The sequence below is a fragment of the Habropoda laboriosa genome, unplaced genomic scaffold (genome assembly GCF_001263275.1).
Source record: "Habropoda laboriosa isolate 0110345459 unplaced genomic scaffold, ASM126327v1 scaffold76, whole genome shotgun sequence".
Lineage (NCBI taxonomy): Eukaryota > Metazoa > Arthropoda > Insecta > Hymenoptera > Apidae > Habropoda > Habropoda laboriosa.
In genome coordinates this window covers 545,750-566,495 of record NW_017100184.1, presented here as the reverse complement: position 1 = coordinate 566,495, position 20,746 = coordinate 545,750, and the positions used below count along the sequence as shown (strand labels likewise).

The window sequence follows — 20,746 nt, the reverse complement described above, 5'->3', positions numbered from 1 at the left end:
GGCAATGTCCGCCGCATCCTTTCGACCTATGTCCCATTCCAAAGATATCGGATATATTTTCCTCGGACCGGGTTCTCCACGAGGAAGAGCCTTCCTTTCTCTCCTGCGAGAAGATACAGAGGACTCGAGGTTGGAAATTATAATTTCACCGAAGATCGGTCTGCAGTTCACGCGCGTTTCGTTACGTGCAAGGTGTATCGAAACGGAGGTGATCTAAGAGAATAGTGGTAACGGGGAATCGAGGATGCGGTGCTCAAACTGGTTATCGACGATTAAACGATCGAAGAATTATCAGCGCGGAAAGTTCCTTTTTGTGGAAGAAAAAAGCGTAGATGGAAACTTCTGCTCGCTCGTCTATCAGAACTTTCCAAGGCGTAATGTCTCGAATTTTGAAAGGTCCCCGCTTTCTTCTCCTCGAGCAAAAACCTCGAGGAAGACCATCCATCTGCGATAAATTATTAGGGCAAGAACTTTCCGTTAAGGCGTTAGTTTCCTTCAACTACCTGGGTCACCACGCGAATGAACAGAGCTGGGGTTTTACACCGCAAAAGTTTCACTCGACGTGAATTTTAGAGACATCGCGTTACAACTTTAAGATAGTTCGTGCCCCGGCTAATTTACGCGCACCCACAGTCTCGGATAATATCTCTTTGCCGAAATCCAGAGAGATTGGAAAAATGAATAATTTAATAGCAGAGAGAAATCCTACTGGCAGCGGTGAAATTTTCAACAAAGTGGTATCTCGTTCGTGGACTTGGGTAACCATTCGGTAGCTTTAAACGCTGTAATTACGCTGGTGCTGCTACGAGTCGGTGGACTCCTGTTTCTGCTTCAAACTGACAATCAATTATCAGCCTTCGTTCGCTTCACACCGTTCTTCGCGCTGTCTTTATATTCCACGCTTCGGTTTGCAATGTTGTTTCAAGTAATTAGCTCCAGCCGCCTCACCTTCTCACTGGACGGAGAATCGAAATCACTGTAAAGAAGTTAGTGGTTTCATCCAAAGAGACATTTCATTCGTTGTATCTACATACTTAAAGATATTCTGGAAGAATGTTTCTTATGGTAAAACAGTCGAGTTTAAATTAGGTTAGGTTGTTCCAAACAAAAGAATATTCCATATGATAGGAAACATTAGAGCCAATAAAATGAATTAGAAGAAAGGGGAAAATTTGTAGAGGTTGGACTCGACTGTGCAGCGTGGTTTCTCGCGACCGTGTAAAACGGCCTTAATAGGAGTGTTTCCTGATCCCGGAACGAATAACGAGACTCGTACGTATAGCAAAGGGTTCGTGGGAAGACGAACGTCGAGTCTGGTTTACCCGAGGGTACACGCACACGCTCGCAGCCGAGCGTGCACCGACGCGTTCGACCGCGATCGCGGGAACTCGTGGCTACGCTCCCGACTGCAGTTGCAGTTCCGTGCTGCGCCGCGCCGCGCCGCGCGTCGGGCTCCGGCAGAAGATACCAGCGGTGGTCGTAGTAATAGATGTCAGGGCCAAATCCCCAAGCCCCCACGATCTCAATTAGATCAAATGACGCCTGATTAAGCGCGATTAGCCGCGAACCTTTCAATTTTTCGTCTCTGACGGACACAAAAGATGCATTCCCGTCCGCCTTAAGCGCTTCTAAACAACAACGCGAGCCTTTTCAACTCTTTTTACTTCGTATTTATTCACACTGACGTTATATACCAATCGGAGAATACGGGAGAATAAAATATATATTTCTATTGTTGCAGTTGTTTGTTGTCAGTAAAGTAGGGCTCAGTTAACTCGCATATATATTTTTCCAATTGTTACGTCGCCTCGGTCGGAACACAATGGCCGACATGGTAAAGAAGGATCATGCGACAGAGTGTAGATTTGGACCATGGCACGATCCAAATGGTACCCGGCGGTATCCCCTAAGAAGGGAGCTATGAAAAGCTCGAGCTCGCGATACCAGGTGCACGTTTATTAAGTTCGACGATCGCTACCATTCATTAAATTTCTTTCAGCGAGGTAACAGCGCGTCGGTAGCCCCTCGTACCATGGAACTCCTCCCTACCTAAGCGCTTTTTCCCCTTACGACGCGCTACCTCTCATCGTACAGCCCTGGAGCTGAGTAAAACAACGCCAGCACCGTGCTACGCGCCATGGCGAAGGCAAAAAGAAAGAGAATACCTTACGGGGAATAGAGGCAGCGTTTCCCAACCTTCGGGAACCTTTTCTTTACCACTCGACACCGTTCTCGAAACGAGTTCTTCCCCTTTGGTATATAAATACACGTATTTCTATTATTTACGAATCGCATTAGGAAACTACATATGTACTTAGCATAATACCCAACCTAACCTAAATGTGAAAATAATGTCCACGGTTATTGGACTTTGTTACGCGTCACAAGGTAATATACCGAAATAATAACGAGAACTTGTGTTCGAACACGTCGAATGAAATAACGTGAAATAAAAAGTGTTGGTAGATTTAAAAAAAAGTAAAGACGATTTATATTTAGATAGACGAACATTTTTTCGGAAGATGCGTAATCCAAGCCACGTCTGTAACCCGTCGATGAATTCGGAGAATTCGAAGGATTGGGAAACCCTGAAACGGAAGACTCGAACGCGGTTATGTGGTCGAGAGTTTTATCCCGTAGCACCGCGTTACCCCAACAAGAAAGCAAAACATCGAGACGAAAGAGGAACGAAGACGAATGGGTAAGAGAGGAAGATGGCCACGGAGAAAGGAGAAAGGGAGATGCGCAGAGGGCAGTGCACGCGAGGTGGAGCCGCAAGGCACGCTCATTAGAAATAATAATAATTACTACGACGCGGGTAATAAATGTTGCCGTTTACGCGATACATACTCAACTGAGAAGTAACATAACCACCACTGGCACCTGGTAATTAAATAAATGAAATACTCTCGGTCGAATAATTTCTTTCTCGTCCCCTGACACGTTTAAGTATCCGAAACTATCCAGCAAACAGTTGACACGTAAGCGGTGGTAACTTTTCAAAAAGACGTCACGGAAGAAATCCAGTTGGCGGTCATTGCGCAGAACCGTTACTCATGCGTGTATGCCGCGCAAATCGTGACGCGTTCCCCGATATTACATCAGAAATTGATTAAACGAGGTTATGCAAATTTTACGTTCATCTAGAGGACAAGGCTTTCCAGATGAGGTACAGCGATATCGTGAAATTTGTTTTAAATAGTTTATCTTTCGATTGAAAACGGCGCATAACCTTTACGACGATGAATTTGAACAAATCGATATCGCAAAAGTTCAGTTAACGAAAATTCGTTAGATTCCCTATATAAATGAAAATAAAACGTCGTCGATTCTGTAATGTTACTTTTTCAGTAAAAAATCGAAGGAGTAAAGAGAGAAAGGAGGACGAAAGGGGAGGACGCATGAGGAGAGGCTTTAAAGAGCCGAAGTGAGTCTCCGCTCGTAGGGGGAACAGGTTCCCGGCATGGTTACCGCGTATTCACCAAGCTGAAAACCTTGAGCCTCCACTTGGACAGAGAAACAAGCGTTTGCTCCTCTCTCTTCTCCAGTGCTGTGGTTGCGGTTGCGCTTTGCAGACACATGATACAAATCGAAAATTCAAACTCGAACATACACGAAGCGAGCTTTCCTCAACTTTTAGGTTAAGTTCGTAAGAAAAAATGTGTAGAAAATAAAATATGCAACAATTTACCGTGTTTATTTTTTGAAGTAATTACATCGTAAGTATTTGAAAGTCACGTTCCAAGTTATTTCGAATATATCATCGATGACAACGAAAGAAACAAGTTCTAGGGAATAAGGTTTATGTGGGAGAAAGTCACCGAGCAGAGGTTAATTCTCCAGAGAAAACATCTGTAAAAATAAACGATCCGGAAGGAAAGGTAAAGATAAGAGCAACGAACGATACACCCGATTCACGATGAATCGTAGTCGCGCTGGTGATTTCCAAGGCGACTATGCGCGGCACCTGATAGAGTCACCCCCCACGCTCGGAACTCGGCAAGGCAAGATGGCGGGGAGCGGTGGGGCCCAGAACGAGTCCCTGACTCTCGGTTCAGTTGCTGTTCGTACGCCGGGCCCCGTTGGTGCGTCCCGCGGCCTCGTCCCTCGAGCCTCGAAATTCTTTCGAAAAATACGCTGATTTGTGCCGACTCGGTTAAGTTGGAAAAACATATCGATCTGCGCCCGGAGAGGGAGAGAGAAAGAGAGTGAATCTGACGTGCTGCGTCATGTATTAACTCTGCTCACGACGTGTTCATCATTCTTATTTTCTCCCTCTCTCTTCTCTCACTTTCGGTCGAGCAGCCCGGTAACGAGGGGTCGAAACGAATCCGAGGCGTGCGATCGACGGCCAAACGAAACACGGTGACTCGTGTGAGGTGATTCAAGAGTCGGTGGTTGAAAGCGTGTGAGTCGCGAGGAGGAGAAGAAAGAAGATTTCGAGGAAAGCGGCTACGTGCTGAAAAAACCCAATCGATCAGTAAGCGCAGGTTCCTGCTCTATCGGCTCGTGGGAAAACAAAACAACCACGGAATCGAACGGATCTACTCGGTTTTCGGTGTGGATTATCGAGAAATAGCCGGGGCAGTGCTGAAATTCGAGGAAAAGGTATTTTTCAACGAACCTTGCGATCCTTTTCTTTTTATCCACGTCGTATACGACGGTTAAAGCTCTGGTGGTGGTGAAATCCGATCGATTTTCCGAATGTACGAGAGATCTACGAGCTCGAGGTTTGTACCACTACGAATGGCATGCGTACGCAGACATACCACTAGCTCGATAATTCTTATCGCGAAAGACGCTTTAAAAAGGTCAAAAGACGTTAAAGTACAATGTAATCGCGACCGGGAACGAGTTGCGAATTAACGAAGGATACGAACGTGCCATAATCGCGATACTTTTGTTTACGTTTTATTCAGCGATAGGATAGCGTAAGTTCAACTGTATATTGTAAACACGGACTAACCTTTCACAACGAATCTATCAATTTTCTTCGGCTACCACGTGCCATTCGAACGAATTATTTTCCGTACGATCTAGCCTTATTCACCACTTAGTAAGGTCGTTCAATCGACCCTAATTGTTCGAGACGTTGAAAGCGTTTAATTACATATTCAACCAAGATTAAACAATCGCTCGTACGTTTAAGGGGGAAAAAGTACTTCGGAATACGTGGTTTAGAGATGAAATAATATATGCCAGCATAAATGCCAGATGAATTGCAAACGAGACTTGAGAATCTCAGGTTAGATTTCTCTCGAACTTTCCACTGTACCTGAAATACCAACGTTGTCCTTCGCTAATCGGTGTCGCTGAAATCGCCTCGAGTTTCATTCGATCGAGACGTGTTAAAATCGTGCTGCAGAGAGAAAGAGAGAGCATTATCGACAAGCTCGAAATCTAACTTAGCTGCAGGACCGACAGAGGTCCGATCCTGCGCTTCCAGGTTCTACCGCAAGATAAAATCCCGATAAAGGAGGGGACCCTTGCATACAAAGCTCCATAAATATACGGCATTATCTACACGGTCGAGGGACGGTAAACTGGCGTCTGTGTACATAGGAGATCCGAGTTTAACCACGTTTCGTTGAAACTTTGACGGAGATAATGCAGCCTCCGCGATATTGTTTCGAAGAAACGTGCGACGTTTCAAACTTGGCGTATATACCTTCCAGAGCTTCGGATGGGAAGGGATTTCGAGGTTAGGTTCGTTGCTGTAAAGATTCGACGAAAAATATCTACGGGGAAAGCGGCGGCGGCGGCTGTTAACCTCGTCCGAGAAGAGTTGCAAGGCATCAGGCACACGGCTGCACGTTTCACGCGGGGTGTCTGGCGCGTTTGTCGCAGAACTGGTTTATCCGGAATGCGAGTCCCGGAGGATCGAACGAACCTCCGGTCTCTGCCACGGGCGCAACTTAAAATTTCCAATTTTCAACATTGCTCCACGATATACGTACATGTAACAAACCTGATGTAACGTTTCACGAGGTTATAATTAGAAGCATCGTCAACTTCGAATGCACCCTAAATATTTATGCACGCCAGTCGCGTGTACATGTCGTTAAAGAATAGTTTACACGACGTCGTGTGCGTCTGTACGATACTGCAGTCGTCGATGCACAGCCCCCTTCCTAAGGAAGACGAGCTATGAAATGCAATACACGTACCGCGGTCAAAGTTGTACTATTTCTCTCTTCTTTACGATTCGGCTCGTCTTTCTGGCACAGCCTCGTTTCTGAGAACGGGTATCGAATCGACGCATGATTCACCAAGTACTCGGTGGACATTACACACTTACTTCCGTAGTCTCGTTGAGTATCGCTTGTTTTATCTCAGAACGATACCAGTCTTCCGTTTCACTTTTTCGCCTCGTTTCACGCCGCTGATCAAGCATTCCATGTCGCGTATCTCGATACCAGAGATATTACACCGGACTCTCGCGTTCTATCCAACTAATGTAATCACACGTCGGTAATCGAGGACCCAGCGTCGAGATGGAGCAGAGAAGAAGAAAAAAAAAACGGCCCGGCGTTCACCTTTCACTCGATGACGAGGCAAGCAAGCGTCGCCCTTCACTCTCCAGCAACATTGTTCCTCCGCGATAACAGAGATACGATTCACGGACCAAGTTTTCGGACCTCGAAGTTGGCGTGGCTTGTGCAGGCGTTGAAATCACCGGGCCGGGCTGTTTTTCGAGCACACCGCGTTCACAACCTTGAACAATTTTACGGCACTACGCACGTGAAAGCGTGCACTGCCAATGACTCGCCTTCTCAGGCAACATTATCGTTCGTTTTTCAGCTCCCGTTTCCCGACAGTTACAAGTTGAAAAGTTATCGCGTTCGAAACGACGAGTTGCAACGACACGGTGAAAGTATTATCGGAAGACGAGAGAGAGAGAAAAGTCTCTTCTCCCTACGACACGGTAATAATTTCACGCCTCGGAGGTCTCCCCGTGAAGTCTACACGCATCCAGGATGGACTACGCGTAGCCTCTTCTTCCTACGTAGCAGTGCTGTGGAAAAAGTAAGAGATGCTGCCCCTGACAGTCGTGCTTCACGGTTCGACGAGGCGCGAAATACGAAGAAAAACCGGAGCTTTCTCCGATCGATCGATCGACTCCGCGTCCTGTTCGTTGGTTTAAAGTTTCTAACTCGGTTAACTCGACGTCGATCGAAGGCATAATACTACGACGAAGGAGTGTCGCGGCATGATCGGACAATCGCGGAGGATTTCAAAGTTCCGAGGCGCGGTTACCGCAAACGCCTAACTGTAAATCCCCTTTCCACGCAGAGTCACTGGACTCGTCCCCACGTCTCGTCGTTTTTTTTTATCTTTCCAAGAGACACCGTTACCTCGTTCCATCGTCGACGTATACATAATTGATAACGAGCGATTTCGCGTGTCTCTGGAGAACGTGTTTTCGTTGACGTGGGGAACGTAATTAATCAAGGTCTATCTAGGAACCTCGATGAACGTTTAACAAAGTCTCCTCGCAGGCCGGGCACGCAGCTCCCTCAGCGTCGAATAAATTACGAGACGATGGCGGAGTGCGCAGGAGAACATTGCCCGGCTAAATGCCAGCTGGCCTCTTTCATAACTCGCTCTCCGTAGCTGGCCCAGCCTCGCAGCTCGCCGACTCCACGATTCCACCCCGCCAACAAAGACCATTTGTTCCCGGGGACTTTGGTGCCGCGACCAACGTCCAAACGAATCGATTCGAACGCGTATAAATTACGCCCACGAGACGCACACGAATTAAATTCGAATACAATGGCTGTTCGACAAAAACCTCCATCACCTACAGAATACTCCTTTCCGTGCGTACAGTCGGTGGAAGAAGTATTAAACCGTGTGGAAACTTATCGTAGATATACAATTGCGGTTTTTACTGAATTTTTAAATGGAAACAAAGAAGATTTGAAACACGCGTTTTGTAGAATTAAGCCGGTTATAAAATTTCTAACTTGTCAAAAAAACTCGTGTCATTTGGTTCAATTTCTGAAAAATTATACTCTTTTAAAAGCGAGCGGAAATTAACGACCGCAACTGTACATTCACAATATGCAACCTTTTTTTCCACTTCTAGACTCGAAGACACGTCTAGACTCGAAGAAAGTGAAAATTCCTCGAATTAGCCCCGATTCCCAAACGTGTTCCCCGCATTATCCTTTCCGCGAAATGTCTTTGCATCAGCGCTGTGGCGTCAGCCTATGAAAATAAGCGAAGGCTGATAACTCACCTCTAAGCTGGCTTCGGCAAAGAGGAAAGGTAACCGCGGAAATTTCCAAGGGATTCTCGCGATTAAGACGATCGGTAAATGAAACGCGCGCGTAAATCTCGGTCCTGTTTAATTCTCCCAGCCTCCCGCAGTAGGCATTACCCTTCATTAGCTCCTCGGCGCGGCCCCATACATCAAACCGCGGCCGCAATTATTGATTATCTCGCCAGGCGTAGCACGTAAGAATACTACACTATGAATGGCGGAGAGATGCTGCGCGAGAAAACGCAAAGCTTCGCTTGAGACACCTTTTCAAAGCGTAGAATCGACTCCGAATGCAAACGATACGGCACCGCGGTAATTGTCGGGCGTTAGGTTCGGACCTAAAGCCTTTGAAGGCGCAGACCGTTTTTCAGAGCGACTCGTAACCGCAACACCCAACGTCGTCGTAAGTACACGAATCGCTGCTATCGAGTTAGACCACCAGAAGAACAGGTTTGGTTCCTTATTCGGCGAAGACCCGGTTGATCTCGCGTCGTCTCTCCTCCGTGCGATCTTCGAGGAAGAGAATAAAATGAAAGAGAAGGAATCCTCGAAGAGGTCTAACGAATCGTTTCAATAATCGCCGGAGAGGTTGGAGGCGGTAGAAAGCGTCGCGTTTTCTCGTGTCGTCAGCGTGTCCACTCGAAGCCGTGCTTCCCCTTCTCTCGTTTCACGAGAAACAGCCGAGTAACTGGTTCGACTTGTATGTTCGTTAACCGAGGACGTTTCGAAGAAGCGCGAAGGAGTAATTGTAAAACCGAAAATCCTTTATCCCTTTCGAACGACATTAACTTTCCCAAGTAAACTAAACGCGTCGTTGGTTTATCCGATTGGTTAATTAACGGAGGCGTGCAAACACTTGGGAGCGACGGTGCGCGCTCGGCTAAAGCGTAGGAAGAATAATTAAAGGATATTAGAGAGGGTAGGATGGGGGGTTACGCTTTAAATCACCCATCACGTTGAAACGGCCCTCTGAAATTACACACGATCGCGTGCTGGTTGCTCGTGGACGTGGCTATTCCGCGAAAAAAATTGCGAAATCGCAGGCTCGCAAAATCTTCACTTTCCGCGACGTTGAACACGGTCTCCGCGTTGGCAGTCCTGTGCGCTTGCAAATTGACCCTTTGCAACAGCACGTGCCCCGTCTGCTATCAATTAATTAACTAATAAACTTGCTACGTCCTACGAGCCGTCTATTTTAGCTCGGATCTGACGGCCTTATTTAAGACTGGTATCAGGAATCCCCGATGTGCGCGCGCGCGTGTCCAAACCTCCTTTTGCCAAGCGAAACTTTCAGTTAATTACACGCGCGCTTAATTCAAGCTCGAAACGTCCATTGGGTAAATTGTAACTGTGCACGAATGTAGAGAGGAAGAGAAAAAGCTTGAAAGGGCAATGGCATTTCGCGTCTGTTCACGCAGAAACGAAAATCCGGCCGCATGCTTTTGTTTCGCCACGAGAACAATCTCCACGGTCTGAAGAGCGTGGCGGTCCTCTCTGTATCGATCCTCTTCGTACATCTGCCGTTTCCGGTCCCGCTGTGCGATCGCGCTCTCCTTTCTCGCCTCTTCTGCCCTTCTCTCTCGAGTAACCTCGCTTACTTCCCTGATTTTTCCTCCTCCGGAGATAAGAGAAATCCACCAGGCTCGTAATCTTTCGCACGACGAATTTCCTCGAGGTCTGTTATTAGCGTTAATTGCAGAGGGTGTCGAGGCTTGAACCGATTAAAAAGCCAAGGTACACGGTGTGTGCGCTGTTAAAAGTCACGCAAACTCGGAGCTTGTCCGTTTCCCAAGTGCATTGACTCACCGTGTGCAACGACTGACTTACACTGGAAGAATGTAAATGCCGGCGCGTTGGTGGCCTGTGTATCGACGACGGCAACGATCGTTCCGCCTTCGAGCGTGGTAGTTCTGAGAGAGGTCTCAACGAGATGATCGTCGATTGAACGCGTTAACTTCGTCTCGGGCAGCGACGCGCGGTTATCTCTTGTATTTACCGGTGTAACCTGTTGGAGGTTTATCAACCCACGACCAACGTGTGTATATCGTTTGATTGTTTCCAGGAACACGCTGATCGAAGGCAGAAATGGTGGTGTTCGGCTTGCTCTCGGCGGTCGCCGGGTTCGTCAAGTTACGATACCTGGTCGACAAGGCGATCATCGACAATATGGTGTTCAGAGCACACTACAGGATCACCTCGGCGATCCTGTTCACCTGTTGCATCATCGTCTCGGCGAACAGCTTGATAGGTAAGCAGCGGACTTTCGCGGCGAACCGCAAAAAACTTGCGGCAAACTTTTCTTCTTCCGTCTGCCACCGATTTTGCAAGTTTGCACGTGTAACGCGTGTATCAGACTTCACGGCTGGAGAGCTGAACACGAGAGCGGTGTCGATAGATGAAAAAAGTAGGCCTACGTTGAATTACTACGTTGAATTAAAGCATTAATCTAGCGCATAAATGGTAACGCGGTCGATCGCGTTAAGACGTCCCGAGCTATTTCTGAATTACAAACACAATCTTGACGAGTATCTACGTGTATCTATAAAAAGTACATATTTGCATTTCCAATTTACGACGGTCAAAGTCCTCGAGATTGTGTAACCGCGTAAGTATCTACTTTATACAGTATATAGTGGTTAGAAACGAAGAGGGTCCGAAAGAGGGTGCTCGATTGTTTATCGTCGTTTCCGACAAATCGTTCGTTCTGTAAGGGAATTAAGGAGGAAAAATGATATCCTCTTATCGCGAGGGTACAGTGGGTCAAAGATGAGCGGTTGCATAAATGGTAGCAAGTAACGGCGCGTAGGGCGCGTAGACGGTCGTGATTAAACCGGTGTCTCGTTTCGAGGACACGCGTGCTTATTTATCGTCGGACCCAGGCTACATCTGCTCGGCGTGACTGCACAACCGAGGCCTCCAGACCAGATTTCCGAGCACGGTGTCGCGCGTTATCAGAGCTCCCTCGCGCTCCAACACGCGTTCCACGTTCTCTGCTCACACTACGCGCAATCATCGGTCGTTGCATAATTTTCCGCGCTATTGCGCTTATAATTTAAACAGATACGGCGCGGCGCGTCTAACGAGGTCGTCCGCAAACGTCACGTTCACAAATCCCTCCGATCTTTTCGAGAATACACCTATCTCTCCGCCAGATTAACCCTCGAGAGAGAGAACGCGTTTCGAGGGAATAATCGACGAACACCTGGTTGCAGGTGATCCGATAAACTGTCTGAGCGACGGAGGGGTGCCTGAAAACGTGATAAACACGTACTGCTGGATCACGTACACGTTCACGCTGCCGCACAACAACGCGAAACCTGTGGGCACCCATGTGGCCCACCCAGGCCTCGGCGGCGACATCGGGGAGAGGAGGTACCACGCTTACTATCAGTGGGTGCCCTTCATGCTCTTTTTCCAAGGTATCCTCTTTTACATACCTCATTGGGTATGGAAGCAGTGGGAGGAGGGCAAGGTCAGAATGATATCCGAGGGCATGAGGGGGGCCCTGATCGATAACCAGAACGAGCGACAAATGAAATCCAAACGACTAGCCCATTACATCTTCGAAACGTTGAACTTGCACAACACCTACGCGGCTGGTTACTTCTTCTGCGAGGCCCTTAACTTCGTTAACGTGGTACGTACATCTCCAACCTGTCGTATTCCGGATAAAAGGTTATTCCTCTTTATGGACCGATCGTAAAAGCTCTCTCCCTTCTGCCGCCACGCCGCCTCGTCGCTTTAATAACGCGCGCGCTTCTCTCAAACCGTGTTCAAAGCTGATTCTCCCGTGGCTGGGAAATTTCATCGTTCAAACATACACACATACACACACCGGTGAAAAGTTTAGCCTTTTACGATCCTACGAGCCTTTAGAGGGAAACACGGAAATTAACTTAACGTCTAACGTGAACTTTTTCATAGAAGAACGTCGATATTTTCAGGTGTGCAATATATTTTTCATCGACATGTTCCTCGGCGGAGCCTTCCTCTCTTACGGCACGGACGTGTTGAAGTTCAGCAACATGAACCAGGAGCAACGCAGCGATCCTATGGTCGAAGTGTTCCCACGAGTCACCAAATGTACCTTCCACAAATTCGGTGCTTCTGGGTCCATTCAAAAGTTCGACGCCCTGTGTGTCCTCGCTCTCAACATCCTCAACGAAAAGATCTACATCTTCTTATGGTTCTGGTTCATCGTTCTGGCTGTAATGTCCGGAGTGTCTCTGCTCTACAGCATGGCAGTGGTCCTTTTACCCAGCAGTCGGGAGACGATCCTCGTGAAACGATTCAAATTCGACACGGCCTCTACCGCTAGCACGCTCATCAGAAGAACACAGGTATATTATCGATCGAGGCAGCGGACTTTCTCGCACAGAAGGAAGTACCGCAGCCTTGGTGTTTCCCTCTGACAACCGGTTTGATAACGAACACTTATCCATTACTCGTATTTGAATTTCCAGGTTGGCGACTTCCTATTGCTTCATCTGTTGGGACAGAACATAAACGTGATGATGTTCAAAGATGTGCTCGAAGAGCTTTGCCGCAACTTGAACATCGACACGACGAGCGGAGCGTCACCCACCTCTGTGCCCTCGGCGCCTAGCACCCTCGAGATGTCGCCCATTTATCCGGAGATCGAGAAATACGCGAAAGACACCGAGATTTAATTACAACACCTTCCACTTTATATTGTGATAATACCGAAGGTGTACGCCTCCGACATCTTTGGTCTCGTAGTGAAACGTTTGTGCTATCGACGGTTGTTTCGCCATATTCGACGGAAGATGTAATTGGATCTTGCCATTTCCAGAGACTTGCTTGCCAGGTGGAAGATAGAGTAAGAAAGATCCCGCTAGTTTGTTATAGCGCCCGTGTTCTACACCGTCCATAGCACAAACTAGCGTTAGATTGTCGAACGAATATATAACGTAGACGATAACGCGCGCGCGCGCGATGCTTCGGGCTCGACGATACGTATATACGCGTGCGGTGGTTTATCGCTGTGAAATTATAGTAAGCCGAATTTCACATGCACAAGTGTCCGTCGATTATCTCTATTAGATGTTGCGCAACGCTGTCGCATTTACCATCCTGCAGTCACGAGACTGAGCGTTGCCCGTGCAGAACGTTGCACCACCACCACCACTGTAGCACACTGTCGACGGATTCGTCGCTACGGGATCTTAAACTGTGAACGCGCACGGTTTTCCTAGTTTTTTTATTCCAGCGAAATCGATCGTGATCCAGGATTCCTACGCGCGTCAAACGTTCACATTCCTTTTTGTAGTAATGTCTGTATCGTGATGAAATAAGTGCCTTTTTTTTTTTTCCATCGGAGGGTGCGTCGAGTTGTGTTCGATGCTCTCCGTTGCGGCTCGATTGTCTATCAATGAAATACGCTACAATACCGTTCGTTGATAGCATCGATGAATGTTCTTCCGCGTTTCGTAATAGTTTACGGGGAAGCGTGGTATCGGAGAATTGTTGCTTCCAGTTATAGATATAGAAGAGAGACTGTGCGTTAGATTTTCTAAAGATTATAGAAATAAAGAAGCGAAAGTTTGTTGGGATACAGATTGTTGGGAAAGAGCTGCTATATTTTTTACGTTTCTTTATATCTGAACGTAAGGTAAATTTATTCGATGTGACATGTGCGCAGACTATGCAGTCCTTATTTTTTTCGAAAAAAAAAAAAAAAAAAAAAAAATACGTCCGTTCGTAATCGTTCTGCAACTATGTTGTACGTATTTACGTGCCTGCGTAAAACAAGTAGACAAGAGCAAGCGTTCGTTCTCGTAGGGCTTAGTAATTTTTTTCTCTTCTTTTTTTATATCTGCGTTTAATTGGTGCGATTATCGTAACGAAGTTGGCGTGAACGATGTTATATCCTGCAGAAAGGATTAGCCTGGTAATATCGGATTTCGTTAGCAAAACTACACTTTGGGGCATTCCCAATTATTCGCAGCAATATTCCTCGTTGAATCTCTACAGATTGGTAAAGAATCGTGGATAGAAAGAAATTTGACAATCTCAATTTATCGAATTGTCGATGGAACATGCCGTCAAATTCATTTTAACTCGAATCGATCTGTCGCGTTTCTACTTACAACCATTATCGTATAATTTCGACAAAGATTAGACCTGTACTTGGACGAATGGCTCGTCTCTTCCGCGTTAAAGAGCTTTCGTCGAAAATTCGACTTGACAAAATTGTACGTCGAGGGAAGGTTTTGCGGGAAAAAACGAAGCATAATAAGGCTGACGTATATGTGCCTCGCAGCGTAGAAATCACTGTTCAATGCTCATGTTCGTTTCCACGTTCTAACGATTTCTCGAATTACCCGCGAGAATAATACAATGCTGCCGATCTAAGTATATGCAACTACAACATTAACTTGATAACTATTTAGTAGTTTAGCTGTTAAAGTATATTATATCGCTACTATTAGTCGCGCTCCAAGTGATATACACGTTTAAGGTGATCGAGACAGATGTGCCATATATATATATATATATATTATGAAAATGCTCATTTGTAACGATTGCGCACACGAAGTCGACACGAAGACTGCCAACACGTGCAACGTTAGATGTGTAACGAAAAGCAAACAGAGAAAGACAAAACGAGAGACGAGAAATTGTAGAATAAAGCGTATACTCTTTCTATAAAATCCAATTATCTTATCCGATGGTTCGTTTCGTAGCTGGATCCTGTAGTCCCTGTCGCGTAATTTCTCAGCGAGTTAAACTCGAAGCAAGCAACGATAGGAGGAAGTTCGTAATCGTTCAATAAATTCCATTAAGTATACGGTTGAAATCGGTGAGACGAACGGCGTGTATTATTCCGCTTTCGACCACCGACTCGATTTTTGTGCTCGGAACCGTTTACGAATTCTCAATTTCAACTTACCGATTTCCCCAGTCCACTTTGTTGATAATTCGCAGCTTGAGCTCTCGCGTTTGATCGGTGGTGAGCGTCCCGGCCAAAAGTTGTCGCCGCCAATCCAACAATTCTCTCATCACTTTGCGCAGCGTGGAGAACTTGTATCCCTCCCTGTCCTGAATAATCAGTCCGAGCGAAAATATTGAAATTAGAACGATCGGTAAGTAACGGTACGGGGGGTAACGGGTGAAAGTCGTGGCCACGAGTAGGGAACAAGGTTTCATCTCCGACTGGTTTCACCCTACTTTTAATCATGTACTCGTCGACGCGATAACGAGCGCGTTACAGCAGTATGTCGCGGAAAAGGGCGACGGAAGAAGAGTGTAGCGTAGGGAAGTATCTCCACTCACCACGTAGAGTCTCTTCCAAATACCGTCCCATTCTCGCAGCACAAGGGTGACTTCCCTGACCACTGGGTCCTCCAGAGGTATGACCGATTCGAAGAGACCCTCGTTCTCGATCTTGCATGGTTTCAGGTGGATGTACGAGCTAGGGAATATTCCCTTGACCGCGCGATTCTTCGTCGAAAAACCCCTGTACCAGCCTGCAAAAAAGCGATACAGCGTGTCTCGCGTGTCGATCGATTTCAAGCTAACGCCGAAGATTATATTCTCCGCTTACCTGCGCATTTCTCCAGGATCTGCACGGTTTCTCCGATTTCCAAGGGGAGACCATACCGCGTGTCGCCTCGCCAATTGTAAACAGCTGCAAACGAGAGAGAGGATTAACTAACAGCGCGGTGTTGGGCCTCTTAGCCGTGTGCCAGAGCTCGCTTTGCAAATATTATGATTGGCGGCGCAGATGGCCCGCTGGGAAGGAAGCGAGATCTTCTCCACGCGATACGATTTTTCTGTCGGCCAATCTAACGCTTATCCGTGGAACTGGAAAATTGCCGATGGGCGACGATGGGCGAGGAAGGGTAAGGGACGGAAAGAAGAGGATCGGTCGGAGTCCTTTCGTGGAAGTGTCAGGCCTCGATAAACGAACTCCGGGGCACCGGATACGCGTGACGTCGCACGCACGACGAGCCAGCTTCCGGTCCTCCGGCGGAGAAACGCACGCGAGACGCATCTGAATGAGTGTACCGCGTCTCTGAGCGACGCGGAATGTGTGTTACGCGTTTGCTCGCCCACCACAGTCGCGAACAATAACCGGAGATATTGCGACGAGACTTTCGTCAGATTGAAACGCTGCGCAAACCCGGGCTTCTATAAAATGTACGAGATAAAGGAACGATGTTTGGCGTCGAATAACGCACAAGACTTATCGTTATTTACGTTACGTACATCCTTGTACTCTGCACCTATGTATCCACACACCGTCTGCAGACGTTCATTTCGCATTATCGCGTTTTAGAAGACTTCCGACAAAGCCTGTCCCGATGGAGAAGAAATAGGGAGAGACCCTACGGTTTTTCCCCGTGAATTAAATCGATAACTCCCTTTCCCTCGTGTAAAGCATTCGCGACGGGGGATCGGACGTGGAAACTGCCTCTCCTTCCCTCGGATGTGCAGGCGGGGACACCCTCTGTCGTGCGCCGAATAATGGGACGCTCGCGCGACCTTTCCTTTCGTCCAACGATCGATTGTACGGTTATATCCCCTGGTCGAGATACGGAATCGGTTCGACTGGAACTTGAGGCAAAGGCCTGCTGCTCTCTGCGGTTGCCAGAAAATTTCGTCAAACGGAGGGAATAAATAAGGAAATTTGATTAGCAGATTCGAACTCGTGGCCAACTATCGATCCCCTCTTCTGACACAGTTTCCAAAAGTAAAGCCGAACGACAGGAACAGGTTAATCAAGGGGAAGGAAGAGGAAAGGAAGTAAGAGCGGGCGCGTGCGTGCGTGCTTGCCTCGCGTGCATGCATAAATGAATAAGTAAACGAGATCACGGGTTGATACCCGCTAAATGACCGTACTTTATCGGCTTTTACTTGCGTACAATGTACCGCGATACGGCGTCGAGCCGTCACCTATCTTAGCCTCTAAACGAAACAAAGGAAATTACATAATTGACGATTCTTATTCGCGACAGACTCCTACGGCACGTTTTACCTTGATTATTCGCGGAATCAATTCGGCCAAGTGCTTCGAAGAGGAGTACAACCGTTCCTCGGAGGATTCGCCGCAATATAGGACCGGCCTGTCGAATGAAGGACACGTGGTGGACTGAGGCGTGTCGAAATGCTCAGCAAATGCTCAGCAAATGCTCGCAGCTTAACTACAGGGGAACGGTAATGGCTTTGGGGTGGCCAGGCCTGGAAGCATCGGTACAAAGGCACGGATGAACCCCGAAGAAACCGTAAACAATGACATCTGCCGATCGAACGTCACCCTCTCTTCATCTTTCGAACCGAGTCTCTCCCTTGTACACGGGGACGAAGACTCGTCCTTCCAGCCTCCCTTCGGTTTTTCAATATCGCGGAATGCATCGTTCCTCGGCGATGTATCATTCGCGGAGAATTCGCCGGTGGAATTGAAAGGCAAACGAAATCAGTTTATCGGGGAATTGCTCCAAGTGGCGTTCCTACCAGTCCGGAGTAATCGATAAACGAGACCCTCCGCTTCCGAGAGTTTTCCGAACCACGAGAGGGAGGACCAACGATAAGGTCTGCGGCTTCTCCGATTTTCCACCGCGATAATTTCGGGGCTCAGGTATACCATTTACACACTCCGGTGAATCGTTTTTCCGCAAAAATTCCTTCACGTTCGACGAAGAAGGAAGCAAAGCCAAGTTTCGACGAGCTGTCAACGAGCAATCGCGAAACTTTGGAAGTTCCGTTGCACTGCCAGGAAGCATTTTATCGGGCTATCGTGTGACACATTCTTTCGCTCTATGCTTCGTCTCCTTTTCCCCTCCCCCCGATAATAGCGAGAACGAACAAAGCGCGACGCGACCGACCAAGGAAGAAATTCAAGTTCACCTCGCGCTATTTAGGAAAAGGGAATCGAATTGAAATCCGGATACACCGTCGAGACGAGGACGAAGGAAAGTTGAAATTAGACGCGAAAGTCGTGAGAGGAGGAAAATAATAAGGGAAGAGTGCGGAACATCGGAAAACTGGCCTTGACGGTAACTTACACAACAGCCTGCCGTGAAACGCAATCGTCCGAGCAGCCGATAAGGAATCAGATTTCCCATATCTCGTGAGAACGCCTAGATCGGTTACCGACAAAACAATTTATCGAGAGTGAGAAAAGAGACGAGTTACACCCTTGGTAGTTAGGGCTGAGACTGCCGATTGCAACTAACATCGAATTCGATTACGCGAGCAATTACGCAAAAATCGTTTTCTTTCCTTTGAATTTAATCGCTGTCGATTGACGGTCGTAAAAAACGGCTGTTTTTCACGTGGAAGTACGTATTACTAGCGATGTGCACGTAGAGTAGTTGTATTAATAAACACGTTCGATAACAGACGAGATTATCTCGTATTCGATAGACTCTCTGGCGTATGTCGCTTGAATTACGAAGCTCCGTGTCGCGTTTAACGTCACTCGAGAGTTTCTATATTACAGGGCTAATCCTGGTTTGCGAAGAACGATATAATCCGTTTCACGGTCTTAAATTTCCCGGGTTATCCTCAGCTCGTGGACGTCTTGCGAGAGCTTTCATCCTCCGAAATCCGAAACAGTCCCTGTGAATAGTCGAACGGGCCACGCGAGCTTTTCCTGTTCCTTTCACCAGGAAAACTACACGGGCCTCCGTTTCAATATGAAGATTTTCCAAATCCGACAACGCTACAGGATTTCTAAGCAGGTTCTCCAGCGAAATCGAAGGAGAACGTCTTTGTCAACGTTCTCGAGAATTGGGAAAAACGGTGGTAAAGTTGAGGAAAGGAGCGCAGTGGGCACTTGGGACAATTGCGCTAGTTCGCAACAATGCTAATCGCCGAAGGAAACAATACGCGGGAACGCAGCTAGAAACACACTGGATCGCGCTAGTAGATTGTTAGATTGAAAGATTACGGTTTGATCCCATGGCTCCGTCCCACCGAAATCAAATAGGTTTATTGACACTTTATCTCGGCCGCGATACCATTTTCCCTCTCTTCCTATCAGAAACGCTGAACAGTGTCCTCGTTCCGCGTCGCATAGAGCGCGTTCGCTCTTTAAATTAACAAAGGGAAGAGAACCGGAAGGATTTTGCTCTCCGGCGAATCTTACGAATAGAACTTGATAAGAAAATTCTGTAAACTCTCTCTCTCTCTCTCTCTCTCTCTTCCCAAGTTCGACGATGCTTTGTTTACAGAGTAATCCAGATCTCGACTGTCTGGCGAGACCAGACAGAAGGGACAGGCTGGGCTCGTTTGGCACAGTTTCCTCGAATACTCGACAGCTTCCATTAGGAGATGGCACCGGAAGAGGAAGAATAAACGTCGAGAATGACCACAAAGCGAGTCCTTCGCGAGTTCTCTATGAAACTATATATAACTATGAAAGTTGCGAACGGAAAAGTTTCGGTTACTCGGACCACCGCGCGTCTGAATGTTTCGTACAGCGCGAGAATGGACACTCTCCATTCGGCGTTAAACGTTTCTTGAACGTAGGAACGACGCTTTTCGAGCGTTACGTGACGAAAGCCAATCCCACGCACTCTTTGCTCGATCTTGCGCGGGATTACGGAGGATTGCTTAATCGCAACGAGGCAATCCAGCTGGGTAAATATTGTATTTAATTGTAGCAAGTATACATGCGTAGGATGCGGCGAGACGAGCACGAGGGAAGCTCTGTTCGAGAGGAAAAGATCGGTGGTTATCTTTCGAGCAGGTGAAAATTAACCTATACTTGGCGTACCAAGACGTTTCCGCAGGCAGGCAAACGTATAAAATTGCGATGTGTGGAAAGAAATGCAATAAGAATTAAGTAGCCGAAAGTTGGACGATCGAAATTCGCGACGAGTCCGCAGGAATTGAGCACGACGCAGAGGTCCGGAATGCGACAACGCAGGCATTTAATCGCGAAAACACGCGAAACTCGCGGACAGGGGGTAATTCGCGAACGGAGCCGAAGGTTGATCGGTTTCGTCTGACGCATTCCTTCCTTCTAAAGTTCGCTTAATCACGCCGCTAAACATTCCCGATTCTTTCTTTCCAACCTGTTCCGGCCTGCGTTTCAAACCGAAACAACGCGACAGTTTCCGCTCGATCCTTGGACGTTTCAATTGTTGCTCCGAGCGATCAATTCGTCGGAACGAGCAAGCCTCGTTTTGCGACATATATGGAACGTTTGAAAAATCTAACGATAGACAGGAAGGAATAATGGATAGGTGATTGAAACGAAAGTCTTTCTGATTCCGCAGACGCGTTTAACGCGTTCCAATCTCAATGACACTTCCTCCGTGCATTTCACGCGCGTCTTTCATCTGCCGCTCGGTCGTTGTACGCCTCTCGAAACCGCGCACGGCAATACGTGTCAAGTGTGCATTCTATTAAGCCGTACATCTCCACGACCTTTTCCAACGGAAAATTCACGAAAACCCGATAGGACGATAGGAATAAGATGAAACGTTTAATTAAGCTGAAGCGAAAGAT

At 47.3% G+C, this 20,746-nt stretch overlaps 2 protein-coding genes across 3 annotated transcripts in view; one reads left to right on the top strand and one right to left on the bottom strand.

The window, feature by feature from the left end:
* LOC108579431 (dedicator of cytokinesis protein 3) overlaps positions 1–20,746 on the bottom strand; it is a 30,041-nt gene that overhangs the window by 8,359 nt on the left and 936 nt on the right. Inside the window, exons 2-4 of the mRNA XM_017942962.1 lie at positions 15,834–15,917; positions 15,563–15,756; positions 15,180–15,328 (exon numbers count right to left, since the gene is read on the bottom strand). Of these exons, the coding sequence (XP_017798451.1) occupies positions 15,180–15,328; positions 15,563–15,756; positions 15,834–15,917 (427 nt within the window). The remainder of the gene's footprint in view (positions 1–15,179; positions 15,329–15,562; positions 15,757–15,833; positions 15,918–20,746) is intronic.
* Positions 4,122–12,982, top strand: LOC108579432 (innexin inx3). Of its 2 annotated transcripts, none has more exons than XM_017942964.1 (5): positions 4,122–4,608; positions 10,346–10,514; positions 11,479–11,903; positions 12,211–12,606; positions 12,730–12,982. In XM_017942964.1, the coding sequence occupies exons 2-5, from the start codon at positions 10,352–10,354 to the stop codon at positions 12,934–12,936; spliced, it is 1,191 nt and encodes a 396-aa protein (XP_017798453.1). In that variant the 5' UTR covers positions 4,122–4,608; positions 10,346–10,351; the 3' UTR covers positions 12,937–12,982. The 2 variants fall into 2 exon arrangements, with proteins under 2 accessions (XP_017798453.1, XP_017798452.1); XM_017942963.1 differs by having other exon boundaries at positions 10,329–10,514.

Coding starts and splice junctions, on each gene's coding strand:
- LOC108579432 (XM_017942964.1), top strand. CDS start 10,352: ATGGTGGTGTTCGGCTTGCTCTCGGCGGTCGCCGGGTTCGTCAAGTTA. Junction 10,515..11,478: donor CTCGGCGAACAGCTTGATAG/GTAAGCAGCGGA, acceptor ACCTGGTTGCAG/GTGATCCGATAAACTGTCTG. Junction 12,607..12,729: donor CGCTCATCAGAAGAACACAG/GTATATTATCGA, acceptor TTGAATTTCCAG/GTTGGCGACTTCCTATTGCT.